The following is a 19402-nucleotide window of genomic DNA, read 5'->3' on the forward strand; positions in this document are numbered from 1 at the left end:
TGAAGCTGCCCACTGACACACCACCACTGGGCTGGTATGAAGCAACCTTAGGGGGATTCTTCGTGACAGCTCTAAAAACGTTAAGTATGTTCAGGATGGAATTTGGATCAAATACTTGTAAAGCCAAGAGAATCTGACAACCCAGAGAACTAACTGACATGAGTTTCCTGCATCCCCAAACTTCCATTTCTTTACCCGCTCATAGAACACCCCAAAGATGAAGATGCACCCCTGAAGAGCTTATGAATTACCTACGAACTTCCACAATCTCCTCAACAAACTGACTTGCCATGTTTTTCCTTCCCCTTCCCCTCTGGCCAGAGCTGGACGAGAACTTTTCACAAAGCAAAGAGAAAGACGATGGGAGGGAGGAAGTCATCGTGTAACAGGTTCCTGCTAATTTATCTAAATGTGTAGACATAAATGTCATCCCCCAGGAGCTAAAAGACAGGATCCAGTAAAGTAATCCCTAGCACAGGAGATATGATGGAATCAAAGATCCTGAAGATTCCTATGTCTTCCCATCTCCCCCAGGGTAACCACTGTTGTCAGTCTGACGTGTAGATTGGAGACCTCATTCTAGAGACCGTTATATCCACAGGAATGGGGGAGGGAGGTGGGATTTTTAGATCAATCCCATGCAGCACATATCCCTGTGCAACTTGATTTTCTCCTTATCCAGAATCTTGCTTTGAACTCTGCCTCCGCTGACATCCACAGATTTCCATCTTCATTTTAGCCACCGTACAATAATCCACAATTGAGACATGGTGCCAGTTCGATTATTTGGCTCCCATTAAAAGGCATGTCGATATTTCCAAATTTCACTATTAGAAATGGTGGAGCTGTGAACAGGACGCCTCCCAGGCATGCACGTATCTTTTTAGAGCAGGCCACAGAATGTGTGTATTTTAAATGTCACACCGCCCTCAAAGTGGTAACTTACACACCACTGTGCCACCCACCCTCCCTGCATCATTACTAACATGCTCCTTATCACCCACTTCTGACTTCAGGCAAAGCTCAGTCAGAAGAACATTGGGATAACTGCCTCATAATTTGCGTTTTCTTGAATCCTAAGGCCAAACTCTTAAGTTTTGGGCCGTTTGTATTTGTTTTTCTGCAAACTGCCTGCTGTACTCTGTGTCCCTCTTTTAATTGGAACATTTGCTTTCTTTATTTATGACTTCTTTATGTATTCTGGATACAGACCCCCTCATCTGTCCTATATTTGGTAAACACATTCTCTCCAACCGACAGTCTGGATTTGCCAGCGGGGTGTCAAACCAGGAAGCACAAAACTTAGTCTTGTGTTATGTTGTTGAAAGGGGGGGGCGGGGGACAGTACACACCTGAAAGCTAAAATGTCTTCCTCCCTCCCTTTCTATACCTTAAAGATCTGTGTGTTAATAAGCCCAGGCTCTGAGAAGGGTGTAGACTGGCCAGCTCCATGCCCTGGTCTCTGCAGGGCATTTTTCCTGGAGGCAGTCATAGGAGCTTCCCGCCAAAAGAGGGGTCCAGAATGAAGGGCTGGATTGAACACAGCTCATGGGTCCCTCCCTGTGTCCCACACACACACACCACGAACTTCGCTCCTCCGAGGGGGGTACCCGGGCCTCTGCACCAGGACTCAGCTCTGTGCAGGTCCCTGCTGCATAGAGTGTAGGCTTGAGAATGCAGAGAAGCAGTGCCTACACCTGCTGACATTCAGAACCTCAGATCCAATAGGACTCCCCCCTCGTTGAAGGCCGTTCTGATGGTGAAAACCAAGGTTCATGGGCGCGCCTTACCTGGGTCCTGCTGTGAACAAACTAAGTATAAAAGGCCATTTTCCAGGAAGCCAGGAAAGCTGGGCAGCGCCTGGGTATCAAGTAACACTTGCCTGTGATAACAGTATAGAGATTATGTGGAAAACAGTTCATACCATTCATGCTGAAGTATTTACAAGTGAAAAATTAAAGCTGTCCGGGACACGTTAAGTGGGCCAGAAGAAATGAAATGAAATTGACAGAACGTGGTAATTGTTGAAGCTGGATGAAAAATATATAGAGGGTCCCTGTACTAGTCTAATTTTATGTATGTTTGAAGTTTTCTATAATAAAAGGCTAAGGAAAAACATGTTAGAAATTCTGGCGATTGAAAAAAAGAGAAAAAAAAAACCAAACAAACAAAAAAAAGTTCTGGCGATCCAGAAACTGGACTAAGACTTGGTGATTTTCATTCTTTGATGAAACTCTGTCTGGCCTGAAAGGCACATGGAGCCTGCCCTGCCCCATCCCTGGGTGAGGTCTGACACCATTTCCCATAAAATTATAACTATTTGAGTCTTTCTCTTAAGAGAATATGCTGAACTCTATTGTTGATTCCACTGGTTACAGTCATACATTTGTGTCAATTAACATGATTTTAGTCCTTTATTTTGAAATAATTTCAAGTTTACCTAAAAGTTGGAAGATTCATGCATGAAACTCCCCCATACTCGTTACCCAGATTCACTAATTTTTCACATGTCACCCACATACTTCACCTTTCTGTCTCCATAGTCACACGGTTTTTTTATTCTGAACTATCTGAGAGTAGGTTGCAGACATCATGCTTTTTACCCCTTAACACTGAGTACATACTTCCTAAGACCAAAGATGTCCTCTTACAGAATCTCCGTACAATTGACAAACTCAGGGAAGTGAACTTTGACCACACTTTTAAATACTTTACCTCCATATTCCAATTTCATCAGAGGTTCCAATGATGTGCATGGCAGTTTTCACTCTAACCCAGTCGTGTCCAGAATCACACTCTGCATTTACTTGTCTCCTCCTGTCGTCTCCTTTAAGCTGGACCCGTTTCTTGGCTGTTTTTTTTCCTTCACGACACTGAGGTTTTCTACTACAGGCCAGTTGTTTAATAAAATGCCCCTCCATTTGGGCTTGCTGGTTTTTGTCACCATGAGACTCAGGTTCTGCATCCCCAGCTGGAATGCAGGCTAATCAATGCCCTTGTTGGAAGGACTATGTCCACCTGCCCACAGTGGTGATGTGAGCCTTGGTCACCCAGTTAGGTGATGTCTGCTTTCTCCAGTCTGTAGCTGCTAGTTGCCCCCTTGCAAATAAAGGCTCTGTGGGGAAATACTCTGAGCCATGGACACTCCCTGCTCCCCATCAAACATGGCCCCATTTAATTGCATTCAACATTCATCGCCCAAATCAATTTGCACAATTATTGTTGCAAATCATAATTTTTTAAAGTCACCTCAATTTTATTAGCTGGCATTTTACTGTAAGGAAGTGTCCTCTGTTCCCTCTCTATTCTGTTCATCTATGTAATGTAGTGGGTTAAATAGTGTCCCCCAAAATTCATATCCATCCAAAACTTCAAATGTGACCTTATTTGAAAATAGTTTTTGCAGAAGTAATGAGTTGAGGATCTCAAGATGAAATCATCCTGGATTTAAAGTGGGCCTAAATCCAATAACTGCCATCCCTTATAAGAAGAGGAATGGACACAGAGAGACATCTCGGAAAGAAGGGCATGTGAAGATGGAGTAGAGATTGGAGTGATGCTGCCACAAGCCAAGGGACAATGGGAGCCACCAGGAACTGAAAGAGGCAAAAAAGGATTCTCCCTCAGGGCCTTCGGAGGGAGCATGGACTGCTGACACCTTGATTTTGGACTTGCAGGCTCCAAAACTGTGAGAAAATCAATTTTTCTTGTTTTAAGTCACCCAGTTTGTGGTACTTTATTACAGCAGCCCTAGGAAAATAATGCATGTATTTAACTATATAGTTGTCCCTCAGTATCTGTGGGGAATTGTTCCAGGACCACCTCACTACCCTCAACCCCCTGTGGATACCAAAATCCGAGGATGCTCAAGTCCCTTATATAAAATGGCAGTAGGGGCTTCCCTGGTGGCGCAGTGGTTGAGAGTCTGCCTGCCAATGCAGGGGATGCGGGTTCGAGCCCTGATCTGGGAGGATCCCACATGCCGCGGAGTAACTAGGCCTCCGTGAGCCACAACTACTGAGCCTGCGCGTCTGGAGCCTGTGCTCCGCAGCAAGAAAGGCCGCGATAGTGAGAGGCCCGCGCACCGCGATGAAGAGTGGCCCCCACTTGCCGCAACTAGAGAAAGCCCTCGCACAGAAACGAAGACCCAACACAGCCAAAAATAAATAAATAAATAAATAAATAAATAAATTTTAAAAAAATAAATAAAATAAAATGGCAGTAGAATTTGCATATTACCTACACACACATCCTCCCGTATACTTTACATCATCTCTAGATGACTTATAACACCTGATACAATGCAAATGTTATGTAAAAGGCTGTAAATACAATGTAAATGTTATGTAAATAGTTGCCAGCGTGCAGAAAATGCAGGTTCTGCTTTTTGGAACTTTCTGGAATTTTTTAAATATTTTTGATCCATGGTTGGTTGAATCCGAGGATGCAGAATCCACAGATACAGAGGGGCAATTGTACTTATTTACTTATCGATGTTGAATCATAGATTCCTATTTTGTTCCACGTATAATCCATGCTTGTCCTTATTTATTTGACGCTTAACCTGTCGGAGATTTGACCACTGGAACGCCTCCAAGCTGGCAACTGTACATTTGATATGTTCCCATTGTTTCTGTTCACTTTCTATCACAAGATTACGCTCCTGGCTCATCTTATATTTTTCCCTATCCAGGCCCCATAATCAGTCATTTCTCCAAGGTATCCTAGTTCCTATAATGTGTAACAGTATTTAGAAACCAAGATCTGGGCACTAATAGGGCTCATTCCTAATGAGGTGCTAGAAATAACTGTTATGTATAGAAAAAAATCTATTTTATGAACTATGAATTTATAATCCTAACACATTATTTTATACATATATGTAAATGTGTGTGTACATGCATAAATCATGAGTTATACTAATCTCTCCAACTTCCAATCCAACCCCTCTGGGTTCTTCCTTGTTTTCCCTCATTCCTCATTTGTATCTCCCTTCTTCCACAGCAGGAACCCTGGCTCCAATGTTACCAACACACCTTATTTGCCCAATCCCACAATTCACACAAAACAGTCTCACAATTGTTACACCCCTACTGCTATGAAAAACAAACCCCTAAAAGTGCAAGATTTGTTTGCAGGTTTTGTTTTGCTTTGTTTTCCATCTAGACTGAGGATGTATAGTCAAAGTATTGGGTCCACATTCACTTGAACTATTGGGTTGGCCAAAAGGTTCGTTCGGTTTTTTCTGTAAGACGGCTCTAGTAGCACTTAGTTGTCTTTAACTTCATGGGAAACCCGTTCATTAGACTGTATGTGACAGCTGTCATATCAGTGTGCATTTAAAAAAAGACTTATCAAAATTGGTGAATTTTTGTGTAGCCTTTTTAATACTGAAGATGGAAGAAAAAAAGCAACCTTTTCGGCCTATTATGCTTTATTATTTCTTTTATTATTTATTTATTTATTTATTTATTTATTTATTTATTTGGCTGCATTGGGTCTTTGTTGCGGCAGGCGGGATCTTCGTTTCAGCACGTGGGATCTTCGTTGAGGCGTACGGGCTTCTCTCTAGTTGTGGTGTGCGGGTTTTCTCTTCTCTAGTTGTGGCACAGGCTCCAGAGCCCACAGGCTCTGTAGTCTGTGGCACGCGGGCTCTCTAGTTGATGTGCATGAGCTCAGTAGTTGTGGCGCGCAGGCTTAGTTGCCCCGCAGCATGCGGGATCTTAGTTCCCCGACCAGGGATAGAACCCGCGTCCCCTGCATTGAAAGGTGGATTCTTTACCACTGGACCACCAGGGAAGTTCCTGCTTTATTATTTCAAGAAAGGTACAAATGCAACTGAAATGCAAAAAAAGATTTGTGTAGTGTATGGAGAAGGTGCTGTGACTGATCGAATGTGTCAAAAGTGGTTTGCGAAGTTTTGTGCTGGAGATTTCTCACTGGACAATGCTCCACGGTCAAGTAGACCAGTTGAAGTTGATGGTGACCAAATCGAGACATAAATTGAGAACAATCAATGTTATACCACGCGGGAAATAGCCAACATAGTCAAAATATCCAAATTCAGCGTTGAAAATCATTTGCACCAGCTTGGTTATGTGAATCACTTTGATGTTTGTGTTCCACATAAGTTAAGTGAAAAAAACCTTCTTGACCGTATTTCCCATGCGATTCTCTACTTAAACGTAATGAAAATGTTCTGTTTTTGAAACAAATTGTGACAGGCGATGAAAAGTGGATACTGTACAACAACATGGAACAGAAGAGATCGTGAGGCAAGAGAAATGAACCACCACCAACCACACCAAAGGCCGGTCTTCATCCAGAGAAGGTGATGTTGTGTTTCTGGTGGGATTGGAAGGGAGTCCTCTATTATGAGCTCCTTCCGGAAAACCAAACGATTAATTCCAACAAGTACTGCTACCCATTAGACCAACTGAAAGTGACACTCCACGAAAAGCATCCAGAATTAGTCAACAAAAAACAAATTTTCCATCAGGATAATGTAGGACCCCATGTTTCTTTGATGACCAGGCAAAAACTGTTACAGCTTGGCTGGAAGTTCTGATTCATCTGCTGTATTCATCAGACATTGCACCTTTGGATTTCCATTTATTTCAGTCTTTACAAAATTCTCTTAATGGAAAAAATTTCAATTCCCTGGAAGGCTATAAAAGGTACCTGGAACAGTTCTTTGCTCAAAAAGATAAAAAGTTTTGGGAAGATGGAATTATGAAGTTGCCTGGAAAATGGCAGAAAGTAGTGGAACAAAAGGGTGAATATGCTGTTCGATAAAGTTCTTGGTGAAAATGAAAAATGTGTCTTTTTTATTTTTACTTAAAAAACCGAAGGCACTTCTCGGCCCACCCAATAGGTTTCTTTTATAGTTGGACTTACTTGTTTGTATTCAATTTTAGTTTCCTGCCATTTTCAGTGATTTAACTTTATTTTTTGAACATGTAGAACATTAACATGTTCATACAAAAATATGTCAGAATGAACTAAGAATAGAAGGAAACTATCTTAACATAGTAAAGGCCATAAATGATAAGCCTACAGCTAACTTCATACTCAATGGTGAAAAACTGGAAGCTTTTTCTCTAAGATCAGGAACAAGACAAGGATGTCTGCTTTCACCACTTCTATTAAATATAATATTGGAAGTTCTAGATAGAACAATTAGACAAAAATTTAAAAAGAAATAAAGGCATCCAAAATTGGAAAGAAAGAAGTAAAATTATCTCTATTCACAGATGGCATGACCCTACATACAGATACACAAAAATTCTATTTGAGCTACCAAACAAATTAAACTAATTTGCAGGATACAAAGTCAACAGGCAAAAATCAGCTGCACTATTATACACTAACAAAAATCAATCCAAAAATGAAATGAAGAAAGCATTTCCATTCACAAAAGCATCAAAAAGAATAAAATACTAAGAATACATTCAATCAAGTGGATAAAAGACTTGTACACTGAAAACTACAAAACGTTGTTGAGAGAAATTAAAGAACATCTAAATAAAAGGAAAGACAGCCTGTGTTTGTGGACTGTAAGACTTGTTAAGATGTCCATACTATCCAAAGCAATGTACAGATTCAGTGCAATCTTTATCAAAATCCCAGTGACGCTTTTTGTAGAAATAGAAAATCCATCCTAAAATTCATATGGAATTTCAAGGGATCCCAAATAGCCAAAACAATCTAGAAAAAGAAAACGAGGTTGGAACACTCATACTTCCTGATCTCAAAACATACTACAAAGCTGCAATAATCAAAACACTGGCTTAAGGGCAGACACATAGACCAATGGAATAGAGAGCCCAGAAATAAACTCTACATATGTAGCAAATGACAAAGATGCCAAGACCATTCAATGAATAAAGAACAAACTTTTCAACAAAGGGTGCTGGGAAAACTGTATATCTACATTCGAAATAATGAAGCTGAACCCTTACCTTACACCATCTATAAAAATTAACTCCAAATGGATCAAGGACCTAAAAAAAGCTAAAACTAAAAACTTTCAGAAAAAAGCATAGTGGAAAAGCTTCATGACATTGGCCTTAGCAATGATTTCTTGGATATGACACCAAAACCACAGGTAAAACCAAAAAAAAACAACAACATAAATTGATTCATTAAAATTAAAAACTTTTGTGCGTCAAAAGACATTATCAACAGAGTGGAAAAGCAACCCACAGAATGGAAGAAAATATGTGTAAATCATATATCTGATAAGGAGTTAATATCTAGAACACATAGAACTCCTACAACTCAACCAAGACAACCCAAACAATATGATTAAAAAATGAGCAAAGGATTTGAACAGACATATCCAAAGAAGATATACAAATGGCCATGAAATATATACAAATGACATGAAAAAATGCTCAGCGTCACTAATCATTAGAACAATGCAAATCCAAACCACAATGAGATTAAAACCACTTCACACTCATTATGATGACTGTTATCAATAAAACAGAAAATAACAAATGTTGACAGTATGGTGGTTACTCAAAAAATTAAACATAGGGCTTCCCTGGTGGCGCAGTGGTTGAGAATCTGCCTGCCAATGCAGGGGACGCAGATTCGAGCCCTGGTCTGGGAAGATCCCACATGCCACGGAGCAGCTGGGCCCGTGAGCCACAACTACTGAGCCTGAGCGTCTGGAGCCTCTGCTCCGCAACAGGAGAGGCCGCGATAGTGAGAGGCCCGTGCACTGCGATGAAGAGTGGCCCCCACTCGCCGCAACTGGAGAAGGCCCTCACACAGAAACGAAGACCCAACACAGCCAAAAATAAAACATAATAAATAAATAATAAATAAAAATTAAAAAAAAAATTAAACATAGAACGACCATATGATCCAGCAATCCCACTTCTGGGTGTACATCCAAAAGAACTGAAAGCAAGGACTTGAACAGATATCTGTATACCCATGTTCATAACAGCACTATTCACAAGAGCCAAAAGGAGGAAACAACCCAAATGTCCACCAACGACAGAAAAAACGGAAAAACAAAATGTGATCTATGCATGGTATGTATGAGCGCGTGTGTGTATAATGGAGTATTATTCAGCCTTAAAAAAAGTACTAACACATGTTACAATATGGATGAACCTTGAAAAGACTATGTTAAGTGAAAGAAGACAGTTACAAAAGGACAAATAATATAATTCCATTTATTTGAGATACCTATAGTAGTCAAATTCATAGAGATGGAAAGTAGAATGGTAACTGCCAGGGCTGGAAGGGGGAATGGGGAGTTGTTGTTTAATCGGGGGCGGAGTTTCAGTCTGGGGGATGAAAACAGTTCTGGAGATGGATGGTAGCAACGGTGGCACAACAGTGTGAAGATACTTAATGCTAGTGAACTGTACACTTAAAAATGGCTTAAAAGGTCTATTTTATGCATATTTTACCTTAATTAAGAAAAGATCTGAGGTGTCACTTCACGGTTTCTCCTTTCCGTGTTTCTTTTTGCAAAATAAGCAGATGCACACCCACCCAGTCCCTCCACTCCTGCCCTCCCTCCACGTCTCACGTTCACTTAAGACAGAGCTCCCCCTCGTCACCACTCTTCCTGTAGACTTTAAGCTCCTCTAGAAACGTATCCAATGTTATACAAAGACTATGGCGACCTGGGAGTTATTTCACTGTTGGGAGGAAAATTCCCAATTTCCAAGTGTTATTTCCAAATGTTCTATAAGAGTTGAAAACATAAAATAACATCCTACAATAGGACAGCAAGGTGGACACTGAAATGAATATGACCCAGAGGTTGTGCCTAAAAGCATTCTCAGCCTGTGACCCCTCACTCCCTTCCTACACCCTTCTTACCATTCATTTGTGGGCTGCTCCCTATTTTAGATGGAACTCTTATGTCCTCACTCAATTCCTCATCATCCCACAAATCCTACTCCTTCTCCTTCCCAATGCCCATTGTCTTCCAGGAGCCAAAATGTTGTGTGCATCCCTGCTCCAGACCCCTAAGGAATGACTGGACTTTCCCTTCTGCATCAGTTTTCTCCCAGGATGCTCCTCCCAGGAATTCCTGGGAATCCCCCCAACAAATCCAAGACCAAGGCCCTTGATTCTTCATGCACCTCCTCTCTTGGGTGCAACCACTACCCTCTTAGCTTTCCCACCCCCACCCCCGGGTGCTGCCAAATTATCCTCCGAAAACGTGGCTGCAGCTCGCCATGCCTTGCCCTGCTTATCTCATCACATCCTGCATTTGCCTGGGAGCTAAGATCCTCAGACTCTTGACTCCACACGATTTCCCCTTCTCTGAGGACAGTGCTCTGGCTACTCTTGGTTCCTACTGCCTCTTCCCACATCTGCCCTCCTCTCTCAGCCCTTTCCCGTCTGCAAACACATTCCACAGACACATTCCACCGCATCCCACGTGGCGGTTACCAGAGGTAAAGGAGAAGATCTTGCGAGGGTTGGCCGCTAACAGGCATTATCACAGATCTGCTTGCTCCAGGAAGTCTTTGGCAAATCACAGCTGATGCACATAAGACTCAGTTCAGACTGGACTGTGAATTCGTCCATAAGTATGTCCTCAAATGTCATCTCCCCACTCCCTCTTCCTCCCCTACTGTGATTTCGTTCCCCACGTGGGAAACTGCTTTTGCATGCCCCCAATGTGCCGGGCACGGGCACAGGGCAGGTTTCCTTCGCCTTTCTTGTGCTGGGATTCTTTTGAATCTGCACTTTAAACCTTCTTCCCGTGACATTTGTTTCCTTTCACCACTTGAAGATCTCCCATTACGTCAGACAGCCTAATCTGAGGAAAACAGTCGTCACTATCACCATTTCATGTGCTTTGTTAATGGCACTGAAGCCACGGTGTGCCCTCTCCCAAACACACGCGAACACATACGTGGGTGTGCACACACGTGTTCACATAATCTCGTTTAGCCCCTCACATGCGAATTCTTTAAAGCTAACATTTCCCTCATATCAGCACTGTACAGTATGCAAGCATATACGCTAAGGTTTTGTTGCCTCGGTCATCATCACACCTCTGCTAAGCCCCTCTTGGGGCACGGCCCTCTAGTTCCACAGATTAGAGTCAATCCATTTCATTTTTGCCTTCAAATCTCCCACAGTCAACAAACAGAACTCTAAGCAAACAAGGTGAAGCTCCTCCTTGGCTCTGGACTCCACAAGACTGTTCCTGAAGCAACAGTGGCCAACACACAGACCCTGGACAAACAGGAGAGTGGCCCACAGAGCTTCCTGCAATGCTGGAAACGTCCTCTGCGTACCTGGGCCATCTGAGCCACCGCCACACGCCGCCACTGAAATGCATCTGGTGGGGTGGAGGAACTGAATCTTTCAGTTCAGTCCAGTTTAATTAATTTTAGCCTAAATAGCTACATGTGCCTAGCGGCTACTATACTCCACAGCACAAGTCTACAACGAGGATTTCTGTCATTGAAGTGCACGCTGGGTTAACTAGCCCTCCAGGAGGGCACTGGGGTGTGGAAACTATTAGGCTGGTAGCTTTTGGGACTTGGGGAAAACCCTCCCCCACTCCAGGGGGATTTGAAGAAGCAGCCACATTCTCCCCAGATAACATCTCAAAAGTGACAGAGTTGCTTACTGAAGCTCATTCTAGTGACAATTAAAGACACACACACCACATCCCACTGGAACTTAAGACTTTCTAGAGGACAAGCCACTTAGTCTAATTAGGCTAAATTTTTCTGTAATTATCTCCTTCCCTTTGGCTTTTGATATTTTTGGTTCTTTCAGAGATAGAACTTGAAAAACAAAAAACAAAAAAAACAGAAATCCCCAAAATAATACAAACCACACCAACACAATTCCTTATTTTTGAAAAGCCTTTCTAATGTTCAACAATTCCTTGGTCACTCTGCTAATATGATTTTAAACAGATCACACCCCAGACGTATTTTAGACAGCAGCACATGCAAGCAGAGCTATTCCACCCTCATTTCCAACTCGGCAAGCTCCTCAGCAAAACCGAATCAATATATACTAGAAAAAGGAGGCTGGTACAAACCCCAGCCAGTTGCAGCCATAATTAGTGGGCCAGAGCTACTCTTGTTGCTTAGATTTTTACTTCAAAACTCAAGAAGCCCGCACTACCCACCGAACTCCTAGTGTTTCTGTTACAGTGATGCAGTGCAACAATACAAAACCAAAGAACCCAGAGTCACTGAGAAGCGATGTTTTCAAAACCAGTCCTTTCAGCCCAACTGTCCTTTCACGAAGTTACTATTGGCCATGTAAAATTCAGACTTAACCAGCAACGCTTCCTCTGCAAAGCAAGTCCCCCTGGTTACTTTGCTCTGACACCTTCCACGCACGGTACTCATGGAGTCCACCTGGCAGTCACCACAGGTCCCCAAAGAAGGAAATATCTTAATGACAACTTTCTTCACCACGAACAGAGATATGTCACGGCCCATAAGGAGCTCCCCGTAGGGCACAGCAGGGTGAACCCAAAGCTCCGCAGCCCAGCCCTTCTCCAGGTGGTAAGCACAGGATGCTGCCGGATCCCCTCCAGGTTCCCAGGGAATGGACGAGATAAACACCAAAAGGCCCCTGACATCAACGAGCATTTTAGAAGATGGTTTTAAACCTTGGGGTCAGATAACAGTAGCCCACTTTCTTTTCCCTGACAACTTGGAATTGTATAATTACAGCTCTCCCTGGGAAAAGAGTTACAGAGTACACAGATTTCCTATACTTTTTAATCAGAGAAGTCAGAGTTCTGCAGATTAGGGAGGCCAAGGCTTTCACACCCAGTTCCCATTTCAATGATAATGATAACTTTCCACATCCTGGCCTCCCGTGGAATGCATTTTAAAGGAGCGCCACTTCTCCAGCTGAAACCTTGCTTTAGAAATCCCCCTTTAGGAGATTAATCTTCCCTACCTGTCAGACGGGCTGTTCCCCTACTCCTGCATTTCTATCCCATTGATCTCAGAAAAAGATTCCAAAGGATAGGCATTAAACCCAAACTCTGCCAGGCTTAAATGTCTCAGAGGTTAAACCGAGGCTAAAGAGACAAAACGTTCTCGGGGAACAAGTAATTCACTACAAATCACACCATAACAGAGACTGACATACAAACAATAATTACGGCGGTATTTTGACCAAACAGTACAAAAACGGTTTAGCAATAAAAATAGAAATGTTATTTCACATTGCCTCGTAAATTTGCAGATCACTCTCACCAAAAACTACTCCTGGTAAACGCACCTTTTTAAACCCATGTTGCTTTTCTGCTTGCAAAATATTAAGCAGATTTCTTGTTAAGTTTTCTAACTGTGACTTGCTTTACTAATCAAGAGTTCAGCCTCACTGACTAGAGCCCCTCGGTCACCTATCGCCATTTTTATAAACAGTTTAGTATAGCAGCTCACACAGAATGTCACATAGGGTCAGTGGTGGTCATTGTCTCCAGATGGCATTTTTATCAAGTAGATGTGAGGGTTAAACTTGCTCTCACTGTTAAACATTGAAAATTTTCAAATGTGTGATTCTTCTTTGCTTGGTACACAGCCATAATAAGAAAAACATGTTTCCTTACTATATAGTATATAAAAACTTTTCTTTTTCCATAAAGTCTTCTTATTCAAGATGTTTTCGTTTACTTACTTCCAAATGGATCACTATCATTATTTATTACCACCATCACTCCAGGGATCTGGGCCAGAAGTAAACACTGCACTGTCAAAATTGGGGTGGGGGGACCCCAAAACTCCCAGCCTAACCTACCCAGGTGGGCCACCGGTCCCAAATCAGGTATTTATCTCGTTAAGGAACAGAGTCTTCTATAAAAATATAGAACCTAAAAATCCTTTTAGAATAACTTTTCCATGTTTTTACATAGTAACTTATGTTTTGTATATAAAATACACTCAAATTACAGGGATTCTTCTTTACAGCTGAAAATATGCCAAACACTCGAATCTCCTGTAATCATAAAATTGTATTCATAGTTTTGAATATGATCATATTCTTTGAATTTCCAGCTAGCCTAGCATTCCAGAAGGAAGAGAATTATAAACAGCTTCCCTGCTCCCTCCCCTATAGAGATTACTATTATTTTACTGGAAAAAGAAAATTACCTCCACACAGGGTTCAAAAATTAATGAAAATGATATTGGATGGCTTTGTTCCTCAGAGATTTCTTAAACTCGACTGTAAACGACGGCAATGTTTCAACTACTCTGCGCTTTTAAAATGCGAGCAGCCTTTCCAGTCTTGTTACAACCTTTATTTAAGTAACAAACCTATCACCTTTTCTCACATCACCCACATCCAACTCTTGCCTGACAAATGCAACTTAAACCGCCGCCGGGCATAAGTTTGCGAGGTACGGTTTTGCAGGGCAATTAATCCCCACGAGGCCACCACGCAAACGCTGTGCAAAAGCACGTCGAGTCGCCGGGATAAGCCCCCTCTTCCCCCTCCCACAGCGCAGCAAATGCATCCCCTGACTCGAAAGGGGAGAGGGATTCTAGCGGGGTGAGGGGTGCAGAAATCCACAGGGATGTTGTTAAAACCCCAAAGACTGACTTAGAAGGTCTGGTTTACCTACCATTGCACATTGCACCCTGAGCGGCTTATGCTTTAAGGAACAGCGACATAAATGCAAACCCCTTTCCCAAATCAAGTAACCAGGGATGTGTGACGTAATCGGCTCTTGCTTAAACCCAAACGCCCCCCAGGAAAGGCTGCCCAGCATTCCTATATCGGAGGACTGGTCCCTGGAGCGCGCAGCTGGCAGCAGGATACGAGAAGAGCTGAGCCCCCTTCTCGCGCCTGTTGCCTTATTCTCACCTTCCTGCAGAAATGGAGCAGGGGCGGGGCGGGGAAGCAATGCGTGGAGTGGAGACACTGAGACCCACTCACGTGTAAGGGGCGGCTCACGGATTTCTGGGACGTGAGGCGAACCCCCTCAGCCTCCAAACCTGGAGGCCCCGCCGCGGCAGGGTGCGGGAATCTGGCGAGGGGTGCAGGCCAGGGGTGCCCCGGGGTTCGGGACGGCTTGGCCCCCCTAGGGCGGTCCCCCCAGGTTCTCCCCGAACCTGGCGGCAGCTCTTGCGCGCCCCGCGGTCCACGCCGCCCAAGATCGCGCGACCCTCGAGGAAAACGCCACCCGGGAGCCGGGCCCGCCCCTCCAGCCTGCCCGAAGGAGGCCAGGTCCCCAGCAGCCGAAAGGCCGCCCGGGGACCCCAGGCACAGGAAATGCCGCTTCGGCCACCTCCCGGCGGTGGGGGAGGGGGTGAGGGGCCAACAAAAGGGAAGCCAAATCCCCTTTCAACCAAGCGGCGGGGATAGGGAGCCCCCTTCCCCGAGCCTCGTCCCACCGCGGCGCCCGCCCTGGGGAGATCTCGGCTCAGAGGGGGGCGCCGCGGGCCAGGAGCCCTGGAAGGGAACCTCGGGGAGCAGGGCCGAGTCAAGGTCCTGGGAACCTCGGACACGTCTGCGGACCCGGGGCCCGGCCGCATTCACACTCACGACCCTCAGAAACCCCCGGCTAGGGGCTCCCCGCGGGCGCCGGCGCCGCCCGCCCCGGCCTCTGGAAACACTTAGTCGTCCCCAGAGCGCGCCTTATTGAAAGCAGCCCCGCGCGGCGGGGCGCGGGCAGGGGAGCGGGGCCGAGGCGGGTGCGGAGGGGCCCAGTCAGGCGCCCCTCTCTCGGGAGCAGCGGCGCCGGCGCGGCGGCCCGGGCAGAATCACGAAGGAAGGGAAACACGCACGAGACGAAAGCCCCGTGCCCGCGCACGGAGGAGGTGCGCCCAGGCAGGCGCGGACCGGCTGGTCCTACCTGAGGTCCCGGACACGCAGAGCAGGAGAGCGGCGGCCGCCCAGACGGCTGGGACGCACAGCAACGGCAGCGCCAAGCCCCGGGCCATGCCGCGGGCCGTGGGGGCCGGGGCGCTGGGACCGGCGCGGCGCGGGGTCCGGGCGCCACCACCCCTGTCGGCCGCGCGTCCGCTGCCCTTTCTCCCGGGCACTTTGCGAGTTGGTCCCTTTCGAGGAACTCGTGGTCCTCCTCCTCTCCCGACCGGGATGCGCCTCTCGGCTCCGGCCGCCTGGACAAGCACGGGGGGCGGGAGTGGGCGAGCAGGGAGGCAGGGTCCCAGGCTCGCCCGCCCCGATGGGCAGAGCGAGGCCGGCGCCGGCGCCCCCTGCCGGAGGGACACGCCTGCGGCGGGCGGGGCGCGCGGGCAGCTGGGGGCCTGGACCGGGGGCCGCAGCTCAGTCCCCGGACGTGCCTCCCGCTCCCGCCCTCGGGCCTGCTCCTCGGGACGCTTGGCCGCAAAGTTGGAGCCTTGGGGGCGTACAGCCAGACCTCGGGGGGGGGCTCCCCTCGCCGCAGAGACGCCCGGGGCAGTTGGCACCCATCTTTAGGGGGCGGGACCCCCGGGGGCCTGGTCATAAATCTGTAACTCAGGACGACACTGCGCCCCGCCAGCCGACACCGGGGCAAACCAAAGAGCCACCCGGTCCCAGAAACTGGCGGCGCGGGAGGAAGAGAAGCAGAACGTTCAAGGAAAGAAACAGGCCGCGTTCCCGCCGGCGACTCCCGGCCCCTCCTCGCCACGCTGCGCCCGGTGGGGACAACTTCGTCCCTCCAAAATGCTCAGAAACTGCTAAGAGTGGAGCTGCGTGGAGGGAGCTCTCGGGAGCGCGATGCTATTTGAAGCCACCGCGGCTTTGGGTTTACTGTTAAAAGCAAATTGTGTAATTTTACCCATTAAAGGCCACTATTTGTTCTCTGCAGAGCCTCAGAACATGCAGAAGTAATTTGCTTCACTTGTAAAAGACATTTTGAACGCAATTCAAATAGCATATTTTCTTGCTTATTCTTGGTTTTGCTTAACACATGCAAAGGTCTGGAATTGGAAGGCCTGACTCTCCTGTTTGTAACTTAGGAATTTTCTTTGTTTTTGCTCTCTTGGAGAAAGGATTCGGAACCTCCAGGGGCTCAGTTGTTTGTTTTGTGCGATTTATCTTTTAACTGATTATCGAACAGTTTGTTTGGCGCTTTTGCTCAAACACCATTTCCTGCGAGTGGCGTGAATTCGGGAGAGACCTGGCCTTGGGTGCCAGACCCGCAGACCCCTGAGCTTTCCCCCCTGGAAATGCCCTTCCACCGCCTCACACATGGCAGGAAATAAAAGTCCTCTTGCTGTGGTCTGCTGACAACGTGACTGAGCCAGCCCCGCCCGTTACGCCTGTTCAAATTATTTAGGCCTGTCTGTCGCTGCCGAATCTATTTGGGGGAACATCCCACACAGTTCTCATTCCTAAAGCAGATGAAGGACTCTTACTCTGACTGGCCAGGGGCGGCCAGGGATCCAGGGCAGAATGGGAGAAGATGGTAAAATCATTATCCAGCTCCAGCGCCCCGCACACAGCTGCTACTCCGGCCGCCGCTGGTGCGGGTCTGAACCGCGGACCGCTCTCCCCGGTGTTGTGTGAGGACTGCCAGGTGTTTATCTTTGGGTGTTTCCTCCCTTTTCTTCCCCTGGGGGCCCTCAAGGATGCTTTAAGAGTAAATAAGGCTTTAAGAGTTGGTCTTGAAGCACTAGTTCCAGACCCCTCCATTCCGGATTTAATGAAAAACAGACAGAGGGCAGAGAAAGGTCCTATGAGCCTTGCCTTCAAAAACCGGTTAATCAGCAAAGCTTTGTCCTTTTCGTGGACCTGCGCCCCTTTTGCTTTCCACTGCATATGCTTGAGGTTGTCCTTCCAGAACCATTGGGTGAGCAGCTCTGCCACATTCTTGGTGTGAACTTTGGGGAAATGACCTAATCATGCTTCAGCCCCCCATCTGTCTGCAATTTTCACATGACTGGGTTCCCCACCTGACCCGACAGTTTAAACAGTGACATGTATTTTTGCTGACGGTTTCTTGGGTGGGGTCAGAAATGGGGGTTATATCACACATGATTTCTTAAAGCTTTTTAAAAATCATCTTTTCAGGATTTCTCTTTCCCCAAAATATCCCTACCTATAACTCTGGCCTGCTCTCCCCAACCTCCCCCTCACTCCCTCCTTTCTCCCCTTTCTACAGGTTCAGAACTGAGGGATAAACGCAATAAGTTTACACCTATAAATGGGTAGGGTTGAAATACGCATTTTCTAAATAGTTGGCAGAATGTGGCTTAGATCCCAAGCCAGATTGGACCTACTTATTCCCTCCCACATGTATTAGCTATTGATTGCTGCATTACAAGTCACCCTCAAACCTAACAGCTTAAAACCGTACACATTTATTATTTCACATACTTTCCATAGGTCAAGAATTCAGGAGAGGCTTAGCTAGGCCTGGTTCAGGGTCTGCAATGAGGCTGCAGTCAGATGTCAGCCAGGGCTGCATCATCCGAAGGCTTCACTGGGGCAGGAAGGTCTTCACAAGGTGGCTTGCTCACATGCCTGGCAAGTTAGTGCAGGGTGTGGGCAGGAGGGCCTCTGTTCCTGGCCACACAGACCTCTCCCCAGGGCTCCTTGAGCATCCTCACAACATGGCGCCTGACCTCCCCCAGAGTGAGAGCCAGGTGGCAGCAGCAGAGCCTTTTATAACTCAGCCTTGGAAGTCACGTGCAGTCATTTCCACAGTATCGTTTTGGTTTTGCAGGCCAGACCTCTTCGTTGTAGGAGGAAACTCTATGGAGGCATGTATACCAGAAGACCGATTACCACATCATGTACCTTGAACACAGCCATGCTGTCCCCAGGACAGGCAGTAGGCAAGAGGGAGAGGAAATGATCATGGTGTGAGCCAGCAAGAGTAACAGGAAGAAGCCAGGCACCCTTTGAAGACCATGAGCAAGGAGCCATGCGGATATCTGGGCGAAAGCATTCCAGGTGCAGAAATGGGCCAGTGTGAAGGCTTCAAGACCAAGGGGTCCTGGGGTATCTGAAGAACAGTCTATTGACCATTTGTATACCTTCTTTTGTGAAATGTCTGTTTAAATCTTCTGCTCATCTCTTAACTTCTTATTTTTGAGTTTTAAGTGTTTTTTTAATATGTTCTGGATATAAGCCCATTTCAGGAAGATAAAGATTTGGACATAGATAATATTTTCTCCCAGCCTCTGATGTGTCTTTTAACGTTTTTTACAATGTCTTTTCATAAGCAGCAGTTTCTCATTTTGATGAAATTCAATTTAATCAATTTTTTGCTTTTATGGGTCGTGCTTTTTGAGTCTCAGTAGATGCTAGCTCCAACCAAAACAATCAGTGAGAATCTGGAGTGTTTGAGCATACCAAACTTTACTGCCCTAATGTGAAAAGTTGGTAACTACAGTTCACAGGCTTCCGCCCACTGGGCTTTTGTGGGGAGCACATGCAAACTAGTGCAGTGAGATTGTCACTTGCTCATTTTTCT

General features: G+C 45.9%; 1 protein-coding gene across 2 annotated transcripts in view; it reads right to left on the reverse strand.

The window, feature by feature from the left end:
• Positions 1-16171, reverse strand: part of ROR2 (receptor tyrosine kinase like orphan receptor 2) — a 219121-nt gene extending 202950 nt beyond the window's left edge. For both annotated transcript variants that reach the window (XR_005020403.1, XM_036856468.1), the window contains exon 1: positions 15830-16171. Coding sequence is in view for 1 of the 2 variants with exons in the window: in XM_036856468.1 (XP_036712363.1) it covers positions 15830-15917 (88 nt within the window). In the remaining variant the exon portion in view is untranslated. The remainder of the gene's footprint in view (positions 1-15829) is intronic.
• Positions 16172-19402: the final 3231 nt, after the last annotated feature.

This window comes from Balaenoptera musculus, chromosome 6 (assembly GCF_009873245.2).
Source record: "Balaenoptera musculus isolate JJ_BM4_2016_0621 chromosome 6, mBalMus1.pri.v3, whole genome shotgun sequence".
Lineage (NCBI taxonomy): Eukaryota > Metazoa > Chordata > Mammalia > Artiodactyla > Balaenopteridae > Balaenoptera > Balaenoptera musculus.